The sequence below is a fragment of the Tachyglossus aculeatus genome, chromosome 9 (genome assembly GCF_015852505.1).
Source record: "Tachyglossus aculeatus isolate mTacAcu1 chromosome 9, mTacAcu1.pri, whole genome shotgun sequence".
In the NCBI taxonomy this organism is placed as follows: Eukaryota; Metazoa; Chordata; class Mammalia; order Monotremata; family Tachyglossidae; genus Tachyglossus; species Tachyglossus aculeatus.
The window spans coordinates 47,534,401-47,554,598 of NC_052074.1; the positions used below are offsets into that span (position 1 = coordinate 47,534,401).

The 20,198-nt window shown below is 40.4% G+C and overlaps 1 protein-coding gene across 3 annotated transcripts in view; it reads right to left on the minus strand.

Annotated features, from left to right (window-relative positions):
- Positions 1–20,198, minus strand: part of BAZ2B (bromodomain adjacent to zinc finger domain 2B) — a 232,511-nt gene that overhangs the window by 5,957 nt on the left and 206,356 nt on the right. For 2 of the 3 annotated variants that reach the window (XM_038751842.1, XM_038751843.1), the window contains 7 exons: positions 13,936–14,600; positions 13,005–13,278; positions 12,675–12,830; positions 11,719–11,879; positions 9,419–9,729; positions 8,892–9,027; positions 1,207–1,353 (listed from right to left, as the gene is read on the minus strand). In XM_038751842.1, coding sequence (XP_038607770.1) covers positions 1,207–1,353; positions 8,892–9,027; positions 9,419–9,729; positions 11,719–11,879; positions 12,675–12,830; positions 13,005–13,278; positions 13,936–14,600 — 1,850 coding nt within the window. The remainder of the gene's footprint in view (positions 1–1,206; positions 1,354–8,891; positions 9,028–9,418; positions 9,730–11,718; positions 11,880–12,674; positions 12,831–13,004; positions 13,279–13,935; positions 14,601–20,198) is intronic. The other variant, XM_038751844.1, reaches the window with a different exon arrangement.

Genomic DNA, 20,198 nt, shown 5'->3' on the forward strand with positions numbered 1-20,198 from the left:
GGTTTAACAACAGACATAAACAATCTTTTTGAATTGTACGCTGTTGTCACAACAAAATAAAAAATAGATGTGCTTCTCTGCCTTTAGATGTACAATCAGGGCTCAACCTCTGGTATACAACTGTCACTTGAAACTGAATTTTAATTGCAGGTAAAAAGAAAACCTCATGATGCCTGGTTGTTTCCCAAACCACGGTGTGTTCTGGCTACCCAATAGCAGACATTTAAAGGTCAGTTCTTCCATATGCTGTAAAAATGTTATGATTCTGAAAAGGACTTTGGGAAAATTGGAGGGAAATACACATAAATGCTCGATTGTAAAATGGACAGGAAGGAGTATCACAAATATTTTCTGAATAAAAAGAAGCGTTTAACTTCCATAAAATATAGTAGGCTAACTGCAAATATAGCTCTCATTTTTATATGGAAAAATCTGTGTTGAAGTCTTCAAATTATGAAAGCAAAGGGAGCCTTCAATAAATTACCCAGTAGCTTAAACTCTGAATTCAGTAAATATGAGTAAAAAATGTTTCATAGATATGAGGTTCAGTTCCTTAAAAGGGTGCTTCATTATGGTGAGGAACAATGGGATATTTTCTTGCTTTATAATTCAGACAAGAAATTAGAACTCCTCCACACTGCTAAAAGGTAAAGGCCTCATTCTGTAAAATCTCATCCTTCAGTATTTCTGAATGAATTACTAAAAGTTTCCCCATGTCTATGGTTTGTAATATCTCTGGTTAATTAGATGTAAAACCTACTCCATAAAATTATATATAGCCACTTGATCCATGCACGAAGACAGTTAAAATCAAACTTAGGCATACATAGCTTCGTGACAAAAATAATTGAGTTAAGAAAAGAAACCAAACTGCTTTTGTCTTCTATGTGAACGGATGTCTCAAAATGTTTCAGTCATCAAATCTGAAATGGAATAATAGCACTTGAAAAACAACAATAATTATGGGTTTCATTCAGACTTCCTGAAACTACGTTCTTCCATTTCTTACAAGCACCAACATGAACGTATGAATCTGTGTTTCTCTCAAAGCAATTCTTGCTACCATTTGATGTGGTATTTATTAGCAGCTCAGCGACCTAGCACAAACAGCATAATGCAAAGGGAGATCATTAACTGCAAAGAAACTCAAATCCCTGGAATTTGACATGTAAAAGGACCTTCGGTTGACAGTAAAGTCAATATTACCTTAGCAATACAGGCCGGGCAAAACCAGTCACCATCTGGTATAGTAGTGATCTTCGGTCTGTGGCAGTAAGTGTGACATCCTTTATCGCAGCCATCACAAAGAAGCAGCAGCTCCTCATTATCTCCCTTTCGGCAGATTTGGCAATACTACAACATATGAAAATTCATTTAAAATCACCCATCACAATTCTTGGAAAATGACGTACTGCATACTTCAGATTTGGCATTTACCATTTCGCTGTACTGGCTAACGTAGGTACAAGTAGCCGACACATGTACAGTAGCCATACATGTCAATGAATCTCTCATCGCACAGATATGGACCGCATGACATGATGAGCAATTCTACTGAGTATATGCATATTTCCAGGACATTGCAACAAGGAACAAAGCTAAAAAGGCTGAATGTCTGCAAACAGCACTTCATAAGCATGTACACTAACAAATGGGGTAATTAACATGACATCAGAGCACAGAAAGCAATGAACAGCTTTAATAAAAAAGGCACGGGACTGTCAAGATGCACTTTATCGTTCAGCCATCTTTTTAAATACCCTCTGGAAAAAAAAACATTTCTAAGGTTTCTGTCTGGGTTTAATTTACAATAAGAGAGGTCCCGGGGTTCAAATATTGACATCATTTTACATTCTCAATTAGTAATAACTTTGAATGAGCGGCAGTAACATTGTTATTATTACCATGGGCAATAACACCACTGCTTATTGCCACCCTGGTTTTCCTTGAAAGAACAGCCTGTTAATATTGTATTATATGAGTGTAGATACGGGAACATCTTAAATATTTATAGAAATATTTATTTTAACTGAAAGTAAGTCCAGAGATGTCAGAGATATAAAGTACCAGGCTCAATGGGGTTGGTGTTATTTACTCCTGTTTCATAGTTAAAGCCATGATTCAATCAATCAATCAATCAATCGTATTTATTAAGCGCTGTGTGCAGAGCACTGTACTAAGCGCTTGGGAAGTACAAGTTGGCAACAGATAGAGACAGTCCCTACCCAACAGTGGGCTCACAGTCTAAAAGACTCAAATTACTTGATGCTTACTATGAAACATTTTAAAAGCCTGTAGTCAAAAAATGGTTTGATTTCACAAGCCCAGTATATCATTCTTCACCCCAAGTTTTGCTTAAAGGTAATCTGAAACTGAAGAATATGAAAGTACAAATGAATAAATATTATTCCTGTTGAGTAATAAAAAAGTTACAACAAAACATAGATTTTTTTAAAATTAGCCATTTCTTTCATTCTAAAAACTTGGTGAATGCCGTTTAGCTTCTTTGGAGAAGAATTGGGTGCTCCAGCCTTATTAAGGGTGTTAAGATGAATATCTGAGAAAAGGAAATCGCAAAGTGACATGGTAAACTGTACAAGCAAAACTCAGCTACGAAAGAAGTTGAGAGATAGGAGAATTGTAAAAACAAATCAGGCAGCTTTGTGAGGAGGGAGTTAAAATTCATATCCTCAATATTTAATAAAAAGAGCATATTGGATTGGAATTTTTCATTCATATAATGGCATGGCACTAACCATTGTTAATATTAGCTCAATAAAATATTTCAAATAAAAATTTTCTCTAACCCAAATTTATCTTCAATTACCAATTAATTTAAATGTGAGGATTTCAGTTTTTTCCCTTGCTGTACGGTAACTGAGTTAAGCCCTAGACAATTTAGGATAGTCAAAACAAGACTCAATATGTGGAGCAGATAAAAAATCAGCTGCACGCACTCTTTCAACTGCAATTACTCTTGAGTCTCATCACAAAGTTGCAGAGATACACCATAGCAACAGTTACACTAATAAAACCTTTGTACCGGGACTACTAAGAGAGCACACACTCTCCTGCCAATTTTCCCCTTTACTCTAACCTACTCTCAGGGGGTAGAGAGACCTTAGTAGGCCATTCCTGGGAACAATAATCCTGCCACATGCAACAGACCAACTTTTGGGAACCCATCTTGTATGTGCAGGTACAGCACCCTACAGTAAACCAGGCAGCTGGGCAGTGACCCTGTGCATCATCATCATCATCAATCGTATTTATTGAGCGCTTACTATGTGCAGAGCACTGTACTAATCAATCAATCAATCAATCAATCGTATTTATTGAGCGCTTACTATGTGCAGAGCACTGTACTAAGCGCTTGGGAAGTACAAATTGGCATCACATAGAGACAGTCCCTACCCAACAGTGGGCTCACAGTCTAAAAGGGGGAGACAGAGAACAGAACCAAACATACCAACAAAATAAAATAAGTAGGATAGAAATGTACAAGTAAAATAAATAAATAAATAAATAAATAAATAAATAGAGTAATAAATATGTACAACCATATATACATATATACAGGTGCTGTGGGGAAGGGAAGGAGGTAAGACGGGGGGATGGAGAGGGGGACGAGGGGGAGAGGAAAGAAGGGGCTCAGTCTGGGAAGGCCTCCTGGAGGAGGTGAGCTCTCAGCAGGGCCTTGAAGGGAGCGTTTGGGAAGTACAAATTGGCAACATATAGAGACAGTACCTACCCAACAGTGGGCTCACAGTCTAAAAGGGGGAGAGAGAGAACAAAACCAAACATACTAACAAAATAAAATAAATATTTGCTGCCTACATTTCAGCAGGGGCCTGGGAGTAAAAAAAGGAGGGGGCAGGCTTCGAAGCAGCAGCATGGCCTAGGAGAAAGAGTACAGGCCCCAGAGTCAGAGGTCCTGGGTTCTAATTCCGGCTCCACCACTTGTCTACTGTGTGGCTTGGGCAAGTCACTTCATCTGCAAAATGGGGTCAAGACTGGGAGTCCTATGTGGGAAAGGGACTGTGCGCAACCATTCATTCATTCATTCAATCACATTTCTTGAGCGCTTTCTGTGTGCAGAGCACTGTGCTAAGCGCTTAAGTCACATGGTAAGCACTTAACAAATGCCATCATTATTCAAAGGGTCAATAAGTCACCGTGTTGAGGCTTTTCAGCCCTGACTGTACACTAGGGTTTTAATCAGAGACCTGGATGAGTTAGTCTGGGAACCCGGCTTAAATGGGATGAGGAAGCAGCTGCTCCCATTGCCCCTGTGGACGGGCACCTCTTCTGAGAACTATATGAAGATATTGTGGCCTTAACCATGGTCAGCACTGTAGCTTTTAAGTATTTGTACTTAAATACTCTGTAACCCGTGTAAATGCACATTATAATTTACCTTATTTCCCTTCTCCAAACTGGAGTGGATTGGGAATATTTAAATCAAATAGGTAATAGTTCAACAGTATGCTAATACGCAGCATTGGTGCATGTGACTTTGTACCTTCAACCTTTAAGGGCATGGATAATAATAATAATAATAATGGCATTTGTTAAGCGCTTACTATGTGTGAGGCACTGTTCTAAGCGCTGGATATGCCTCTTGATTCTACAAAGTTATTAACTCTCATGCAAAACTTTTACATAAGTGGGATTCCAATTTAGAGAGTACAATAGACGCAAAATACACGGTCCTGTCCTCAAGGAACTAACAATCTAATGGAGAACAGTGGGACCGATAGAGGGTTAATTTTGGATGTTCCACAAGGCTCAGTTCTGGGTCCACTTTTCTTATACTACACTCATCCTTTTGGGACGCTCAGCCACTCACATGGCTTGAGCTACCATCTCAAAAGTGACAACTCCTAAATCTAGATGACTGCAGTCTCACCCTCTCACTTGCTTTTCAATCTTTTATCTCCTCCTGGCTCCAGGACATCTCCACCTAGATGACTCACCAACAGCATAAACTCATTAGTTCCAAAAGAAAATGCCTCATGTTCTCTCTTAAAACTTCTCCTCTTTCTAACTGCATCTTGGTCAACATCACCTCTCTCCACCTTGTTCCCCAAACTCTCAACATGAGGGTCATTTCTACTGCTCTCTATCACTTACCTCCCATATTTGTAGACCCCTAAATCCTATCAGTATTTAATTTATATCTCACAAATCCCTTGTTTTCCACCCTTACTTCTACCATACTTACTCAAGCCCTTATCATTCCGTAGTTGAACTACTGTAAACACCTCAACCAAACAATCAGTCCCTTCCTGTCTTCCCATCTCTAACCTTGTTCCTCTTCAGTTTCTCCTACAAACATCTTACCAAATATGTCTGCTTGCTATTGATTTAATTGCTTTATTGTGCCTTTTCTGGTTTGTACTAACTCTCTTGCTCTTTCACTTTGGCATTTAACTAGTTTCTACTTATCTTTCACATTAGATGTAAACTCTTCTAGAGCAGGGCTTGTGCCTGTTTATTCTACTGTATAGTCCCATTACACAGCTTTTCACACAGGTAAATAAACACTGTTGATGATGATGCTGATCACCGCCAAACCAGTAATGTACTACTCTGACATCATAGAAACAATGGTATTTTATTGAGTGCTTACTATGTGCATAACACTGTACTACGTGCTTGGGAGAGTACAACAGAGTAGGTAGTTATGTTCCCTGCCCACCAAAAAGTCAAGGTGTACCTGTGGGTAATGCTCAGCTCAACCTGCTTATGTAGAAAGTTCACTTCTGATTCTAAAGCAGTAACCAAAGTAGTTGTTTTTCATATTAGGAGAAAAGAAGCATTTTACAACAAATTCAATTAGATGGGTAAACACTGGTTTAAGACTTAAAATGGAATTTTAACTTCTGGTTCAGAATGACTTTGACAATAGCAGCTCGGTAATAGCATAAAGATCGGTATAAATTATAAAGATTGCTCCAGGGTACTTTTATACTTTTATACATAGCCATAATTTATTTATATATATTAACAACTGTATCCCCTCTAGTCTGTACGTTTGCTGTGGGCAGGAAACATGTCTGCCAACTCTGTTATATTGTTCTCTCCCAAGTGCTTAGTACAGTGTTCTGCATAAAGTAATCACCCAATAAACACGATAAACACGAAACTATCATCTCTATGCGGATGACACCCAAATCTGTATCTCTTCCACTGTCCTCTCTCCCTCCCTCCAGGCTCGCAACACCTTCTGCCTTCAGGACATCGCTATTTCGATGTCCTCCTGCCACCTAAAACTCAACATGTCCAAGACAGAGCTCCTGATTTGCCCTCCCAAACCCTGTCCCCTCCCTGACTTTCCCATCACTGTGGATGACACAACCATCCTTCCCGTCTCACAAGTCCACAACCTTGGTGTCATCCTTGACCCCGCTTTCTCATTCACCCCACATATCCAATTCGTCACCAAAACCTGCCAGTCTCGCCTTCACAACATTGCCAAGATCCGCCCTTTCCTCTCCATCCAAACCACTACCACGTTAGTACGATCACTCATCCCAACCCGAACGGATCACTGCATCAACTTTTCTGATCTCCCAACATCCTGTCTCTCCCCACTTCGGTCCATACTTCACTCTGCTGCCCCAATTACCTTTCTACAGAAACGTTCCGTAAAAAGGTACGTTTGTGGTTAAAAGTTATTTTTAGGTTATTACACTTGGCGTTAAGCAAAGTTCACCCAAGACCTGATGGATGATCACTAATCATTTTTGATTAAAATATGGCTGATATTCTTTCCTAGAGAAGAGGGACTGTCAGACACTGAAATGTTTTTCTGGCTTCGTTAGTACCTCTAGTAGAAAAAATCTCTAGTTATGGCCTATCAACCTCTGTATCAAACAAAAACTCCTCATTATCGGCTTCAAAGCTCTTCACCACGTTGCCCCTTCTTACCTCACCTCGCTTCTCTCCTTCTACATCCCAGCCTGCACACTCTGCTCCTCTGGTGCTGCGAACCAACTCAATTTGCCTCATTCTCACCTGACCCACTGTCGACCACCGGCCTGGAATATCATCCCTCCTCAAATCCTCCAGACAATCACTCGATCCCTTTGCTCTCCCCCGCAAAGCCCACCCCACAGAATTTACGTATATATCTATAGTTCTATTTATTTATATTAATGCCTGTTTACTTGTTTTGGTGTCTACCTCCCTCCTTCTATACTGTAAGCCTGGTGTGGGCACGGATTGTCTCTCTTTATTGCTGAACTATATTTTCCAAGCACTTAGTACAGTGCTCTGCACACAGTAAGCGCTCAATAAATACGACAATGATTGAATGAAGACAATTCATTGATTGACTGATGGTAGATAAAAGCTGCTATTCCCTGTGGTTACCACTGTGGTCAATTTAGAAGAAATGTTGAGAGGCTACAGAGGGAATATATCTGTTTATATAATAATAATAATAATAATGGCATTTATTAAGCACTTACTATGTGCAAAGCACTGTTCTAAGCGCTGGGGTGAACAAGGTGATCAGGCTGTCCCAAGTGGGGCTCACAATCGTAATCCCCATTTTACAGATGAGTTAGCTGAGGCACAGAGAAGTTAAGTGACTTGCCCGAAGTCACACAGCTGACAATTGGCGGAGCCGGGATTTGAACCCATGACCTCTGACTCCAAAACCCCGGCTCTTTCCACTGAGCCATGCTGCTTCTCAATGATAGGATTATGGTCAGAGGTAATCAATCAATCAATCAATCAATTGTATTTACCGCATGATCATTGTGTGCGGGACACCGTACTAAGCACTTGGGAGAGTACAAACAATAATATAACGGACACATTCCTTGCCCAAACCCAATTTACAATCTAGAGGATTAATCTAGCAGTAGAGGTACTAACGAAGCCAGAAAAACATTTCAGTGTGTAACAGTCCCTCTTCTCTAGGAAAGAATATCAGCCATATTTTAATCAAAAATAATTAGCGATCATCCATCAGGTCTTCGGTGAACTTTACTTAACGCCAAGGGTAATAACCTAAAAATAACTTTTAATCACAAATGTAAATACTAAACTGAATCTTAAAACACTATAAATAAAACACATATGCTAGAGGCAAGATGATCTAAAAACAAAATAGGTTTCCTACATATTTTCTGTGTATGGTAAAAATAGAAAGTCCAGCATGAGGCAACCGGGTGGAAAGGTGAAACAGCAACTTCAACGTTTAGAGGAAATATCAGCGACACAACTGAAGTCTTGTAGTTACCATGCTTGATGCTATACTTAACTCCTTGATGGTAACAAAGAGGTGGAACACTTCAGGCTTATTTCTGCCAGACATCTTGGGTAGCTCTCTCAGGGAAAAAGGAAAAGAGACAGAACATTCAAGAATGTCTGCTGAGAGGATGAGGTGTAAGAAAACAAAATATAACCTGGAAAATTGACATATTAATTGTGTCCCTTGGTTGGAATGAAGGGCCATTAAAAGATCAGGGCCAGCCTCCATCAACTTGATGAAACACTCCAGCAGCAGTTAGGAGATGATAAGGAAATGTCAGTCATCGCTTAATACTTTACAAACCACAATAAAACCTGTTATTAGCATTACGTGTTCTGCTTAAATAGGAGATAAGTTTTTCCTCCAACGGATACATTAACATAAGAAACGGAATTTCAGTGGCATTCACAGAGAAGTCGGAAATAACCCTTCGGAAAATTGCTGAACTCATGAATGGGTGATAAAAGGAGAAGCGATTGAAAATTAGAATCCAACTTAGGTACGTCAGCACAGACTCAGTAAATTTTTGAATCATAACAAACAACCCATAGTTAGAAAGGAGATCTGAAAGTGGAAAATGGGAAAAGTAAATTAGTTATAGTATTTCTTAAGTAAAAACACTTACAACTTTCATAATTGATTTTTCCCATGCTATTGATTTCTGTAACTGCTGAATGCACAGAGCTACCTGGGCGGCACTGCGAGCTTCTGACAATGCCCTTCGCCATACCCTGAGCCCTGGAGCAATATCCTCTTCAATTCTGCATTGAAATATAGAGAAGTTAAGTAGGTCATAGCCACACTTACTGGTTGGTGAATGTGAAACAATCATTATCACACTGAAAGCCAAGCAATGACAAAAACACGTACACAGCCAATAAGTATAAGGTTTAAGCAACTAAATTTGATGTAGTGCACAGACTGTGGCTACGTGCCTCGAAGCTTAGTCACAACCAGGTAAAATGTAAAGATCACTTTGCAAGATTATCAACGAACAGAACAAAAAAAAATCTTTACAAAGCACCATGCAAAATAGCATGATCCATACGGACCACAGACGTACAAGAAGATACATAGATAACAGGCAATAGAAAATAGGCTCCAATTAGCAAAGAAGCACAATAATTTGTCAAGTTAATCTCAATAACCTACCCGTCACCATCACCACTAATGGATGGTGCAGGAGCAGGGACAGTAACTGTGCCCACATTATCCAGTTTGATCTGAATGGTGGTACTTAAGGGGCTCTTCAGATACCTTCGCTCTATGTTCTGCTCCAAATCAGCCAGCCTGGTTACAGCTATATCTAGAGGGTTGTCACTCTTCCGTTCTAGAGCACTGGCACCTCCTTCGTCTCCTCCTCCACTCTCTCCATCGTGCTCCTTGCATAATTTAGTAATTGATTTATGTTCAAAATATACCAGGTCTTCCCTTTCTGAGGCGGGCTCTGGACACATCCAACCCTAAGTATCAGGAAAACAGGTAACCATTTATTTTTTTCTGGTCACAGTGGCTTAAACAGATGAAACAAACGTTTTAAATGCTTTCTAAAAAAATCAAGTTAAAAAATAATAATAACCGGTATTTGTTAAGTGCTTACGATGTGCCAGGCACTGTACTAAGCGCTGGGGTAGATACAAGCTAATCAGGTTGGACACAGTCCCTGTTCCACATTATCTTAATTTATCTATTTACTTATCTATCTATTTATCTTAAATTATCTTAATTTGCTGACATTAGCACATCTTAATAAGCACTAATTACCTTCTTGTTTCCAGAGGTAGCCAGAAAACAAAAATAAGACTCTGAACGGTAATTAAGATCTACTCTTTAAATATTGGCCTTTTATGGAAAATAGTAGGAAGCTAATTAATAAAGTTTTAACTGGCTCTCCCTCTTGTTAATCCAATAGGACCCATGGTTAGATAGACTGGATAGAGCACAGGCCTAGGAGTCTGAAGGACCTGGGTTCTAATCTCAGCTCCACCACTTGTCTGCTGTATGACCTTGGATAAGTCACTTCACTGGGCCTCAGTTACCTCATCTGTAAAATGGGGACTAATGGGGATTGAGCCTCAGGTGGGAGAGAACTATGTCCAATCTGATTAGCCTGTATCTACCCCAGCAATTAGTAAAGTGCCTCGTACATAGTAAGCATGTAGCAAATTCAATTTTTTAAAAAAACAAAAACCTGAAACTGGTGTGCCACCTTTATCTTGATCCTGAACAGGCTTCAAAAGAATTAAGTTGAGGATAAATTTTATATTAAATTTATTTTTTTGCTTTTGGCTAAAGCTTTGCCGCTTTACCCCCACAGAGTGTACAGAAGAATCCTTGGTGATTCATTCTCTTTCCTGGCCTCCTGAGATGTGAAAGTAAACGGGAAGGAAACATCCTAGTAGCTGGATAGGCTTTACCTTTGTCCCCAAAAACAAATGCTTTGGCCTTGGGAAGAGGAGGAACAAAGAAGCCACGGTGTCCGCTTAACCCCTGTCTGAGTTGGTTTAAATTAAAGAAGAGAGTTGGGAATAAACTAGGCAATTTTGTAATTTTTTAAATCACTGAAATTTTGTTCATGAATTGGTCAATAAAATGATTTTTTGGAATTACACTGAAATTATACCCATATTAGTTTGGCACAGATAGTGTTTATAGGTGAATCTGTGACAAATCCATTGTCTAATTCAAGTTGGATACAAATAGGCTAGTTTTCCAGACAATAAATGTGAACCAGAAGTTCCTGTCCATAATCGAGGGAAGGCAAGGGGTAGGCTTTTGAGAAAAAAGCAACCCAGTAGGACTGAGAATTAGGGGGACAGGTCAAGCCTCTCTCTAGCCCCCCTGCCTCTTCTCCTCCAAGTTCTGTGTTGTAGCTTCCCTCAAAGGGCTTCCCTTTCTTTTCTGATGCTCATTGCCACTTCTAGTCACTGCCAATTTACCAGGCTTCTTACCTAGCTGTTACATTTGTCCTAGTAAGATAGTCTAGAAACTTGTACATCTATTTACATTATTAGAAACTCAAACATTTATTTACATTAATGTTCAAATTATTATTAATTATACAAAATTACAAAATGTGGAGGAAAATAACAACAAATTTCTTCACTCTAAATTTAAATTATCCAGGATTTAGACGTTTCCTAGATTCTCTCAGTTTCTCTACCATTTTCTTCTTACTGTCCTTCCTGAGGTTCCCTACGTTTTCTCTTTCAGATTCCCAATATAAGAGGGCTTAATATGACTTTAACTCAAATGAATTTGGAAAGGAGAATTACTGTGAACGGGTGTGAATCCATCTGCCAGGCCCATTTCAGATCGATTGTAACTTTTTGTCTGTGGCCTGCTGCCTTGGTTTATCAAACCTGGACAACTGAAACGGAACCAATCCCGATTTAACATGTACTTTAAGACTAACATTCCTTATTGGAGATTTCATTCAAAGTCTATTTTACCTTAACTTGTAAACTAGCTGATGCGACTCTCCTTTCTAAGTCTTCCACCTGCTGTAGAATAATCAGGTCCATCTCCATAGCCTGCTCTTCTACCGACCAGTTCTCCACAACATCGCGGGTAACTTGGTTTTCCTCATTTTCACTTATTTCAATGATAGCAACTATATTTGGAAAAAGAGATGAATTATGTTTTGTACAGCACTGATGTTGGATTTTTGTTATTAATATGTTGTGTCCAGAAAGTGTGCAAAATTTACTCACATCACATGCAATTTAAACAACATTTTGTATTGTCCTGTGAATAAAAAGTGGTCTCGTACAGGAAGCTGAGCCCGCAGAAGCCATGACGGGTGGTGGGGATCGGGGAAAACAAACTTCCACAATGCACGTCCCTCATTACTACTTCCAGAAGAGAGTCATTCACCACACAGTTGCAGCCTGGTTTGCCCCCAATTCCTTTGCTAGCTAATAGACTGTCTCTGATGTGTTGTGGCGCTTTTGGGAGGGCACTGGAGTGGTGACACGGTAACACAAGTGGTGTTATCCACAGGTGTGCGTGTCTACCACCCTGTTCACTCAGTAATAGTGCATCATGTAGATATATTGTAATGTTGGAGGAGGCAAACCTTTGCCACATAGTTTAGCTTGTAGTTAGCCTGAAGTTGAAAGTCTTCGGGGTCCTATGACACCTTCCCTCCCTTTCTGCATGAGGGAAAATTGGAATTAGCCTTTTTACAAGAAGGCTTTCCTCAGCTCAAAAGACCATCACAAGTTAAAAAAATAAATCTTAACGGTATTATCATACCACTCCTGAGGACGGAGAGTCTTCTGTGAGGAAAAGGTAAACCTGCTTTTTGATAATTAATTGACACATACTGAAAACAAAACCCCTTTAAGCTAAAAAAAAATCATTTTTATGCTGATCAAAAATGTGAAAATTTCTGTTAGTTACATACCATCTTTATTCTTGATGCAGGCCTGGGTTATATAGTCTAAGTGTTTCTGTATTTGTTTCTGTAAGGCCTTTTCTCTTATTCCCCTGAGATGCAGCACTTTGAGCAAAGCTTTTAAGTCCTCTGGGTCAATAATTCTCCACCAACCAAACTGCATTTCTGAATCAAGATAAGTAGGCAGATCATTTACAAACAATTTAAATATGGTGAACAGATGTAACGTGAAGAAAAAGAGTCACCATCAATAAAGCCTTTCAAGCAGTGCAATTACAGTGTAAGAATTCAAAAAGAACAAAGAAAATACTTCGACACAAGCCATCTGAATGGACCTACCTTCCGGAATGGGTTTTGGACTAGGGTAATCTACTGGTTTGGCTACTTCAACTGCTGCAGGGACAGCGGAAGCTGCCTTTTCACCTGGTGGCACTGGTGATTCACTTTTAGCTGAAGGAACATTGGGGGTCAAGAATGAATTACCATTTCCTTCGGCCAGACCCAACCCTGAACCTAAACTCGATAAAGGAGATGTAAATGGAAGACTTGAAGTAAGAACTCCCGTGGGCCATCCACAGAACTGAAGTCCCATTATTGGTAATCCACTCTTTATCTGGAAAGGTCAAAATATTAGAAACACTTGATTAGATCCCGTTACAAGCAATTCAAAAAATTCAGAAAAGTCAATTCTACTACTTTCGTTTTTATCAATTATTTTCATTTCATGCCTTTCTACCTAAGTGGTAACCAACACATGTAGAGAAACACAACAGTCAAATAAAAACTCCCTGTGCAAAATTCTAACTTTTAATAATTAATAATTATTAAATAATTATTTCATAATAATATCAAATAATTATCTAATAATATCTAATAATTAATCATTATTGAGCATTTACTATGTGCAGAGCACTATACTAAGCTCCGCATATAGTACAGAATGTACTACAATACAATTAGCAGACACTTCCGCTGCCCACTTGTAGGTTCAGAACTTTTCAAATTATTTCAGTAGAACTTGCAATATGCTTAGCTCCACTTGATTACCAGTATGGTTCAAAAGCAACTACAGATGTGGGGGTATGATTAAAGAATCTTTGCAAAAACCTGTGAAGGGGAAATACATAAGCACGGGAAAGTGTCACCTCAAGTCCCTGAATTTCCAACCTTGAATAAAAATACTTTCTTGCCCAGGGAAGTCTCAGGGGGAAAACACGTCAGAAACATTACCAATAGTTGTTGAGTACTATTTTTATCAGTAGGTACTAACCTGAAGTGGTGTTACAGTAAAAGGACTTAGTCCCATGGGAGTTTGAGCAGAGGATGAGCTAAGAAGAGGTGATGGGACAGGCGAGGGTGATTTAGACGGTGGTTGAGACTGAGGAGCCACTGAAGAAGCAGCAGGGGATGCATCAATATGGGTAACTGAGGTTTCATCACAAGGTGTTCTTGGTAGAAGGCTGAACCACTGCCTACTCTTCTCCGTTAGGGTTTTTAGCAACTGGTCATTTGGGATTAACGGTGGATTGTAAAATTTCCCTGGCCCACTTGAAACTGGGCTAAACAGAGCATTGGAGTCTGCCTTTTCAGAGCTGACTTGGGGTGCTGGTGTTTGAAGGCTGTAGAGTGCATTTTTGGTGTTGTTTTGATAAGATAGTGTGCACCCATTTGCAGCACTCCCATTTGGTTTGGGGATTACATCTGATTCAGGAGGCATCTTTGCTACTTCTAGCAGTTTGCTTAGTTTGGAAAAAGAGCCTGGCTTCTGCAGAAATAGATTAGTGTTATCTTTTTCTTTAAGGTCTTCTTTTTGCTCACAGTGACCTGTGTTTAAACAGTTTAATTTGTCCGCAGAAACCTCAAACATCTCTTCTTTGATTTGGATACTTTCAGCTTTTCTTAGCTTCTCTTTTTCTTTTGCAATTTCTTCCAGACCTGCAAAATGCAAAAATAGCATAAAGAACCAGCATCTGCTAGAATCATTTGGTCAAAATATACCAGTAAGACAATGATGATTTGTATCTGAGGAAGTCTCAGATAACTAAACCTTCGGGAAGATGAGCAAAAGTCAAATCTCTACTGGAAGTGAATTTTTCTAGTTAGTGCAGAAACTGACTTTCAAGCCAATTTCATGAAAATCCAGGCAGTTACAAAGCTTTCAGCTGGTCTGCTCAACTTGCTCCTCAAGGCATGTGACAGGAATTATAGGCTGCAGGGTCCAGGGGAGTGGAAGAGGATGTTTGGCCACAGCTACTGTTTATTCTCTAGATCGTGAGCCCCCTAAGGGACAAGAAACATGTTTAATTCCCACATATGTACTCTCTCCCAGCACTTAGTACAGGGATTTGCACACAGTAAGCACTTAGAAAGTACTAATATATTACAGTGGGTCCACTCCCCCTCAAAAAAGAAAAATGAATGTTCAAAAGGACCTAGGAACTGCTGTTCGGGGCAACCTGGTGGCACTTCATATCTAAACGGGGGCCTGCAGTCTGCATGGTTGAAAAAGTCAGCACTTCCCCTTCTACCCAAGTTCTTAATGTGCAACTGGAGAAGTCCTGAGCCCTAAATCAGGTAAAGAACACTGCCTAGTGGTGTTCTGCCCCACTGTATTTTCCTTAAATGAAGCTCAGGTCAAAATCTAGAGGTGGGCTTCTACCTTTACTCTTACGCTGTCTCAGGCAAGGTTAGCAATGAGCCCAAGGCATTTGGTGCTAAAGATAAAATAATAATAATAATGATGGCATTTATTAAGCGCTTACTCTGTGCAGAGCACTGTTCTAAGCGCTGGGGAGGTTACAAGGTGATCAGGTTGTCCCACGGGGGGCTCACAGTTCTTAATCCCCATTTTACAGATGAGGTAACTGAGGCACAGAGAAGTTAAGTGACTTGCCCAAAGTCACACAGCTGACAATTGGCGAGCCGGGATTTGAACCCATGACCTCTGACTCCAAAGCCCGGGCTCTTTCCACTGAGCCACGCTGCTTCTCTAAGATATGAGGATGATCCAACCTATCTTGGTAAACCAAGAACATAAAAGAACTTAAAAAAACATATCCCAACTGGGAAAAGGGAAACAGAGAGAGATAGACGGAGAGAAGCATCTACTTCCAGTGACTCAGAGCGGTTTCCATAGCACCATGATAATAATGGCATGTTACGTGCTTAAGATGTGCCAAGCACTGTACTCAGCACAGGAATAGATACATTATAATGAGGCCAGATACAGTCCCTGTCTCACATAAAGCTCACAGTCTAAGTAGGAGGGAGACAGATATTGCATCCCATTTTACAGATGAGGAAACTGAGGATCAGAGAAGCTATCTGACTTCCCCATGGTCAAGTGTGTGTAGCCTTGGGCAACTCACTTAGCTTCTCTGTGCCTCAGTTACCTCATCAGTAAAATGGGGATAAAGATTGTGAGCCCCACGAGGGACATGACCTGTGTCCAACCTGATCAGCTTGTATCTGCCCCAGCGCTTAATACAGTGCCTGCAACATAGTTACCACTTTAGAAATACCATTAAAACCCCCCAAAACAATATCTGTGGTATTTGTTAGTGCTATGTGCTAAACTCTGAATTGTGCACCGGAGTATACACACAATACAATCAGATCAGACATGGTTTCTGTCCCACATGAGGCTCTCAGTCTAGGTAGGAGGGAGAACAGGTATTGCATCCCCATTTTACGAAAGAGGAAACAGAGGCACAGAGAAGTTAAGTGACTTGCCCAAGATTACAGAGCAGGCGGCTAAAATTGTTCTTAATCCCAGGCCTATGGATTTTTTCTCAAAGATACTCCTACACTTAAACCTAACCCTCGCACACTTTCATCTTTACCAACGTTGTCTCATCCTTACCCTGACAACATCCCCATCCAGGTCTCGTATGTCGAGACCCTTCACTTAACCACAGTTTCACCCCTATAGTCACACAGATCACATCTGTAAGATGCAATCATCACACTGCAAACTCTTTGATGCCAGGAATCACTTATTTTACTGCTTATAGGTATTCTCCAACTGCCTACAGAGCTTGCACGCTGTTGTTACTCCTATGGTTATTTGGCTTGACACACGCTCTTCTATTGGCCAGGAATAATCTTTTCATTCATCAATGGCAAGTGGACATGTATTAATGTCTAATGTTCATCTCTGATCTACGTTTTGGGCCTAAAACTTACTATCAGTTACCAAAAAAAACCCCAAGGAGGGGAAGAAATTATTGTATGATGAGGTGATATTTCATATGACTGGAAAATAATCCAAACCCCAACTAGTTTCTAGTAAGAGACTGAGCTAATGATGAATTTTAATAGCACCAGTTTGTAGCTGCTTTCAACTTTTCCTCTCTAGAGGAAAAGCTTAATTATAAGCAGTTGGAACCACTAATTAAGCTTTTCCAAACTAGAAAAATGGAATGCTTAAAGTGAAACCAGAATTGTTGGAGTAGAGGCCAGGGAAATATTTAATGTAAAAATGCATTTTTCTTTTCCTCTCTCACTGGATCTCCGGTTTCCTTCACTTTCTTTTTCTTCTTCCCGTTTCATTAGCACTTGTCATTGAACATTAATAAGCATCTTCAGAAAGAGTAAAAACAGGGGCAAGAAATGGAGGGGGAGGAAGAAAGAGGACACAGCTTGGCAGCCGTTTATTTGATTTATTTCCATGGCAATTTTGCAATTGCAAAATTTCATATAACTAGGGTCTTTATATTTCAAGCTTTTATATCTTCTGCTAATGCTGCCAATCAATCAACGGGTCATATAATTGAGTGCTTACTCTGTGCAGAGCGTTGTACTTGGCACTTGTGAAAGTACAACGTAACGTAGTTAGTGGTAGATACGTTTCCATGACCACAAGTAGTTTACAGTCTAGAGAAGGAGATAGACATTAATATAATGGCTGTGGGGCTGAGAATTAGGTGGTAATCCAAGTTGAGGGCCACACAGAAGGGAGGGAGAGAAGAGGAAATGAGGGAAGTCAGGGAAGACCTTTGGGAGATGTTCTGAAGGTGGGGAGAGTGATTATCTGTGAGATATGAAGTGGGCAAGGGCTCGGCAGTGAAAGAGACAAGATCAATGTAAGTGAGTAGGTTGGAATTAGAGGAGTGAAGTGTGCGGGGTGGATTATAGTATGTAATCGGAGAGGTAAGGTAGGAAGGAAGAAGGTGATTGAACATTTGAAAGCCGACAGTAAGAAGTTTCCGTTTGATGAGGAGATGGATAGGCAATTACTGGAGGTTCTTGAAAAGTGGGGAAACATGGATTGATTGGTTTTGTACAAAAATGATCTGGGCAGCAGAGTGAAATATGGACTGAAGCAGGAAGGGGCAGGTGGCAGGGAGGCCTGCATGGAGGACGATGCTATAGTCAAGAGGGGTTAGAATAAATGCTTACATGAACATGGAAGCAGTTTGGATGGAGAGCAAAGGGCGGACTTTAGTGATGTTGTGAAGGTGGAACTAACAGGATTTATGCCAGACTGACTATGTGGTTTGAATGAGAGAGCTGAGTCGAGGATAATGCCAAGGTTACGGGTGTTTGAGACAGTGATGAGAAAGTCAGGGGGAGGACAGGGTTTGGCTGGGAAGATGAGGAGTTCTGTTTTGCAAAGGTTTAGTCTGAGCTGTCGGCAGGACATCCTCCTAGAGATGTCCTGAAGGCAGCAGGAAATACAAGAGGAGAAGAGAGATCAAGGCTAGAGATGTAGATTTGGGAATCATCTGCATAGACATGGTGGTTGAAGCCACAGGCGCAAACAAATTCTCCAAGGTAGCAAGTCTAGATGGAGACTAGAAGGGGGCCTTGAGGAACTTCCACAGTTAAGGATTAGGAGCCAGAAACTCAAAATATTTCCAAAATGGTGAAAAATCACCATGGTCTCCTCTCAGGAAGGAGGAAGTTAATTTACGTGCTAAAATTTTTTGTTTGTTTTATGGTATTTGTTAAGCTCTTACTATGTGTCAAACACTGCTCTAAGTGCTAGGGTAGGTACAAATTAATTAGGTCAGACACAGTCCTTGACCCACAAGGGGGTTCACAGCCTTAAATGAAAGGGAGAATGGGAATTCAATTCAATTCCCATTTTACAGTTAAGAAAGCTGAAGCAGAGAGAACTTATGTGACTTGCCCAAGGTCACACAGTGATTGGCGGAGCTGGAATTAGAACCCAGGTCCTCTGACTCCCAGTCCTGTGCTATTTCCATTAGGCCATGCTGCTTCTTCCCATCATAAACTCTTCAAGAATAGGAACAGAGTCTTCTGCATATTATGGCAACTGGTGATGCTAATGACTTAAACAGGAATAGACGGAATACCAGAAACGAGTTTCTTAAGTGGTCTTCCACTGCCAGGAAAGCTCAGAAATTGGATAAATGGAAAAAGAACAGTGAACCACCCTATCCTCCTGAACTTGAGTTCTTGGTTTTTCATAGACTTAAAAAAGCCAATTTACAGGTAAGGACTTGCCAAAAGTGGGGAAAGGAGCTAAAGTTGGCTTTCTTCCGAGTAGGAAAATCAAGTCAGACAACAGTCCCTTACACCATGCAACTTCATTTAGAATTTCAAAACTTGAAGCGATCACAGATCATGGTAAAAATGTACACAGGTACCAATAATACTCTGCTTACAAGACAGATAAAAGCAAATTATTGTAGAATGGCTTTACGACTAAGATATTAGAGCATCGTCTTCCCTGAAGCAGCATGCCTTAGTGGAAAGAGCATGGGCTTGGGAGTCAGAGGTCATGGGTTCTAATCCTGCCTCCGCCGCTTGTCAGCGGTATGACTTTGGACAAGTCACTTAACTTCTCTGGGCCTCAGTTACCTCACCTGTAAAATGGGGATTAAGACTGTGAGCGCCACATGGGACAACTTGCTTACTTTATGTCTATCCCTGTGCTTGGCACATAGTAAGCGCTTAACAAATACCATCATCATTATTATCTCATCATCACCTCCCCCTTCTAGACTGTGAGCCCATTGTTGGGTAAGGACCGTCCCTATATGTTGCCAACTTGTACTTCCCAATCATTTACTACAGTGCTTTGCACACAGTAAGCGCTCAATAAATATGATTGAATGAATGAATGAATTATTATTATTAAATAGAAAAGTCATGGAAAGGGCACTGGAAAGAGAAGAGTGGGGCTTACAGGTCCAATGGTCTGGAAAATAATAATACTACTACTGCTAATAACTGTGGTATTGGTTAAGTGCTTACTATGTGCCAGGCACTGTACTAAGCGCTGGGGTGGATATAAGCAAATCAGGTTGGACATAGTCCCTGTCCCACATAGGGCTCACAGCCCTATCTCCATTTTACAACAGGCACAGAGTAGTGAAGATACTTGCCCAAGGTCACACAGCAGACAAGTGGCGGAGTCAGGATTAGAACCTATGACCTTCTGACTCCCAAACCCGTGCTCTATCCACTATGCCATACTGCTTCTCATGCTTTCTGCAGTGGTACCTAGACCCAAACTGCAGGGCTCTGGTCCAGGGTAGAATCTGGTATGAATGATGATGATGA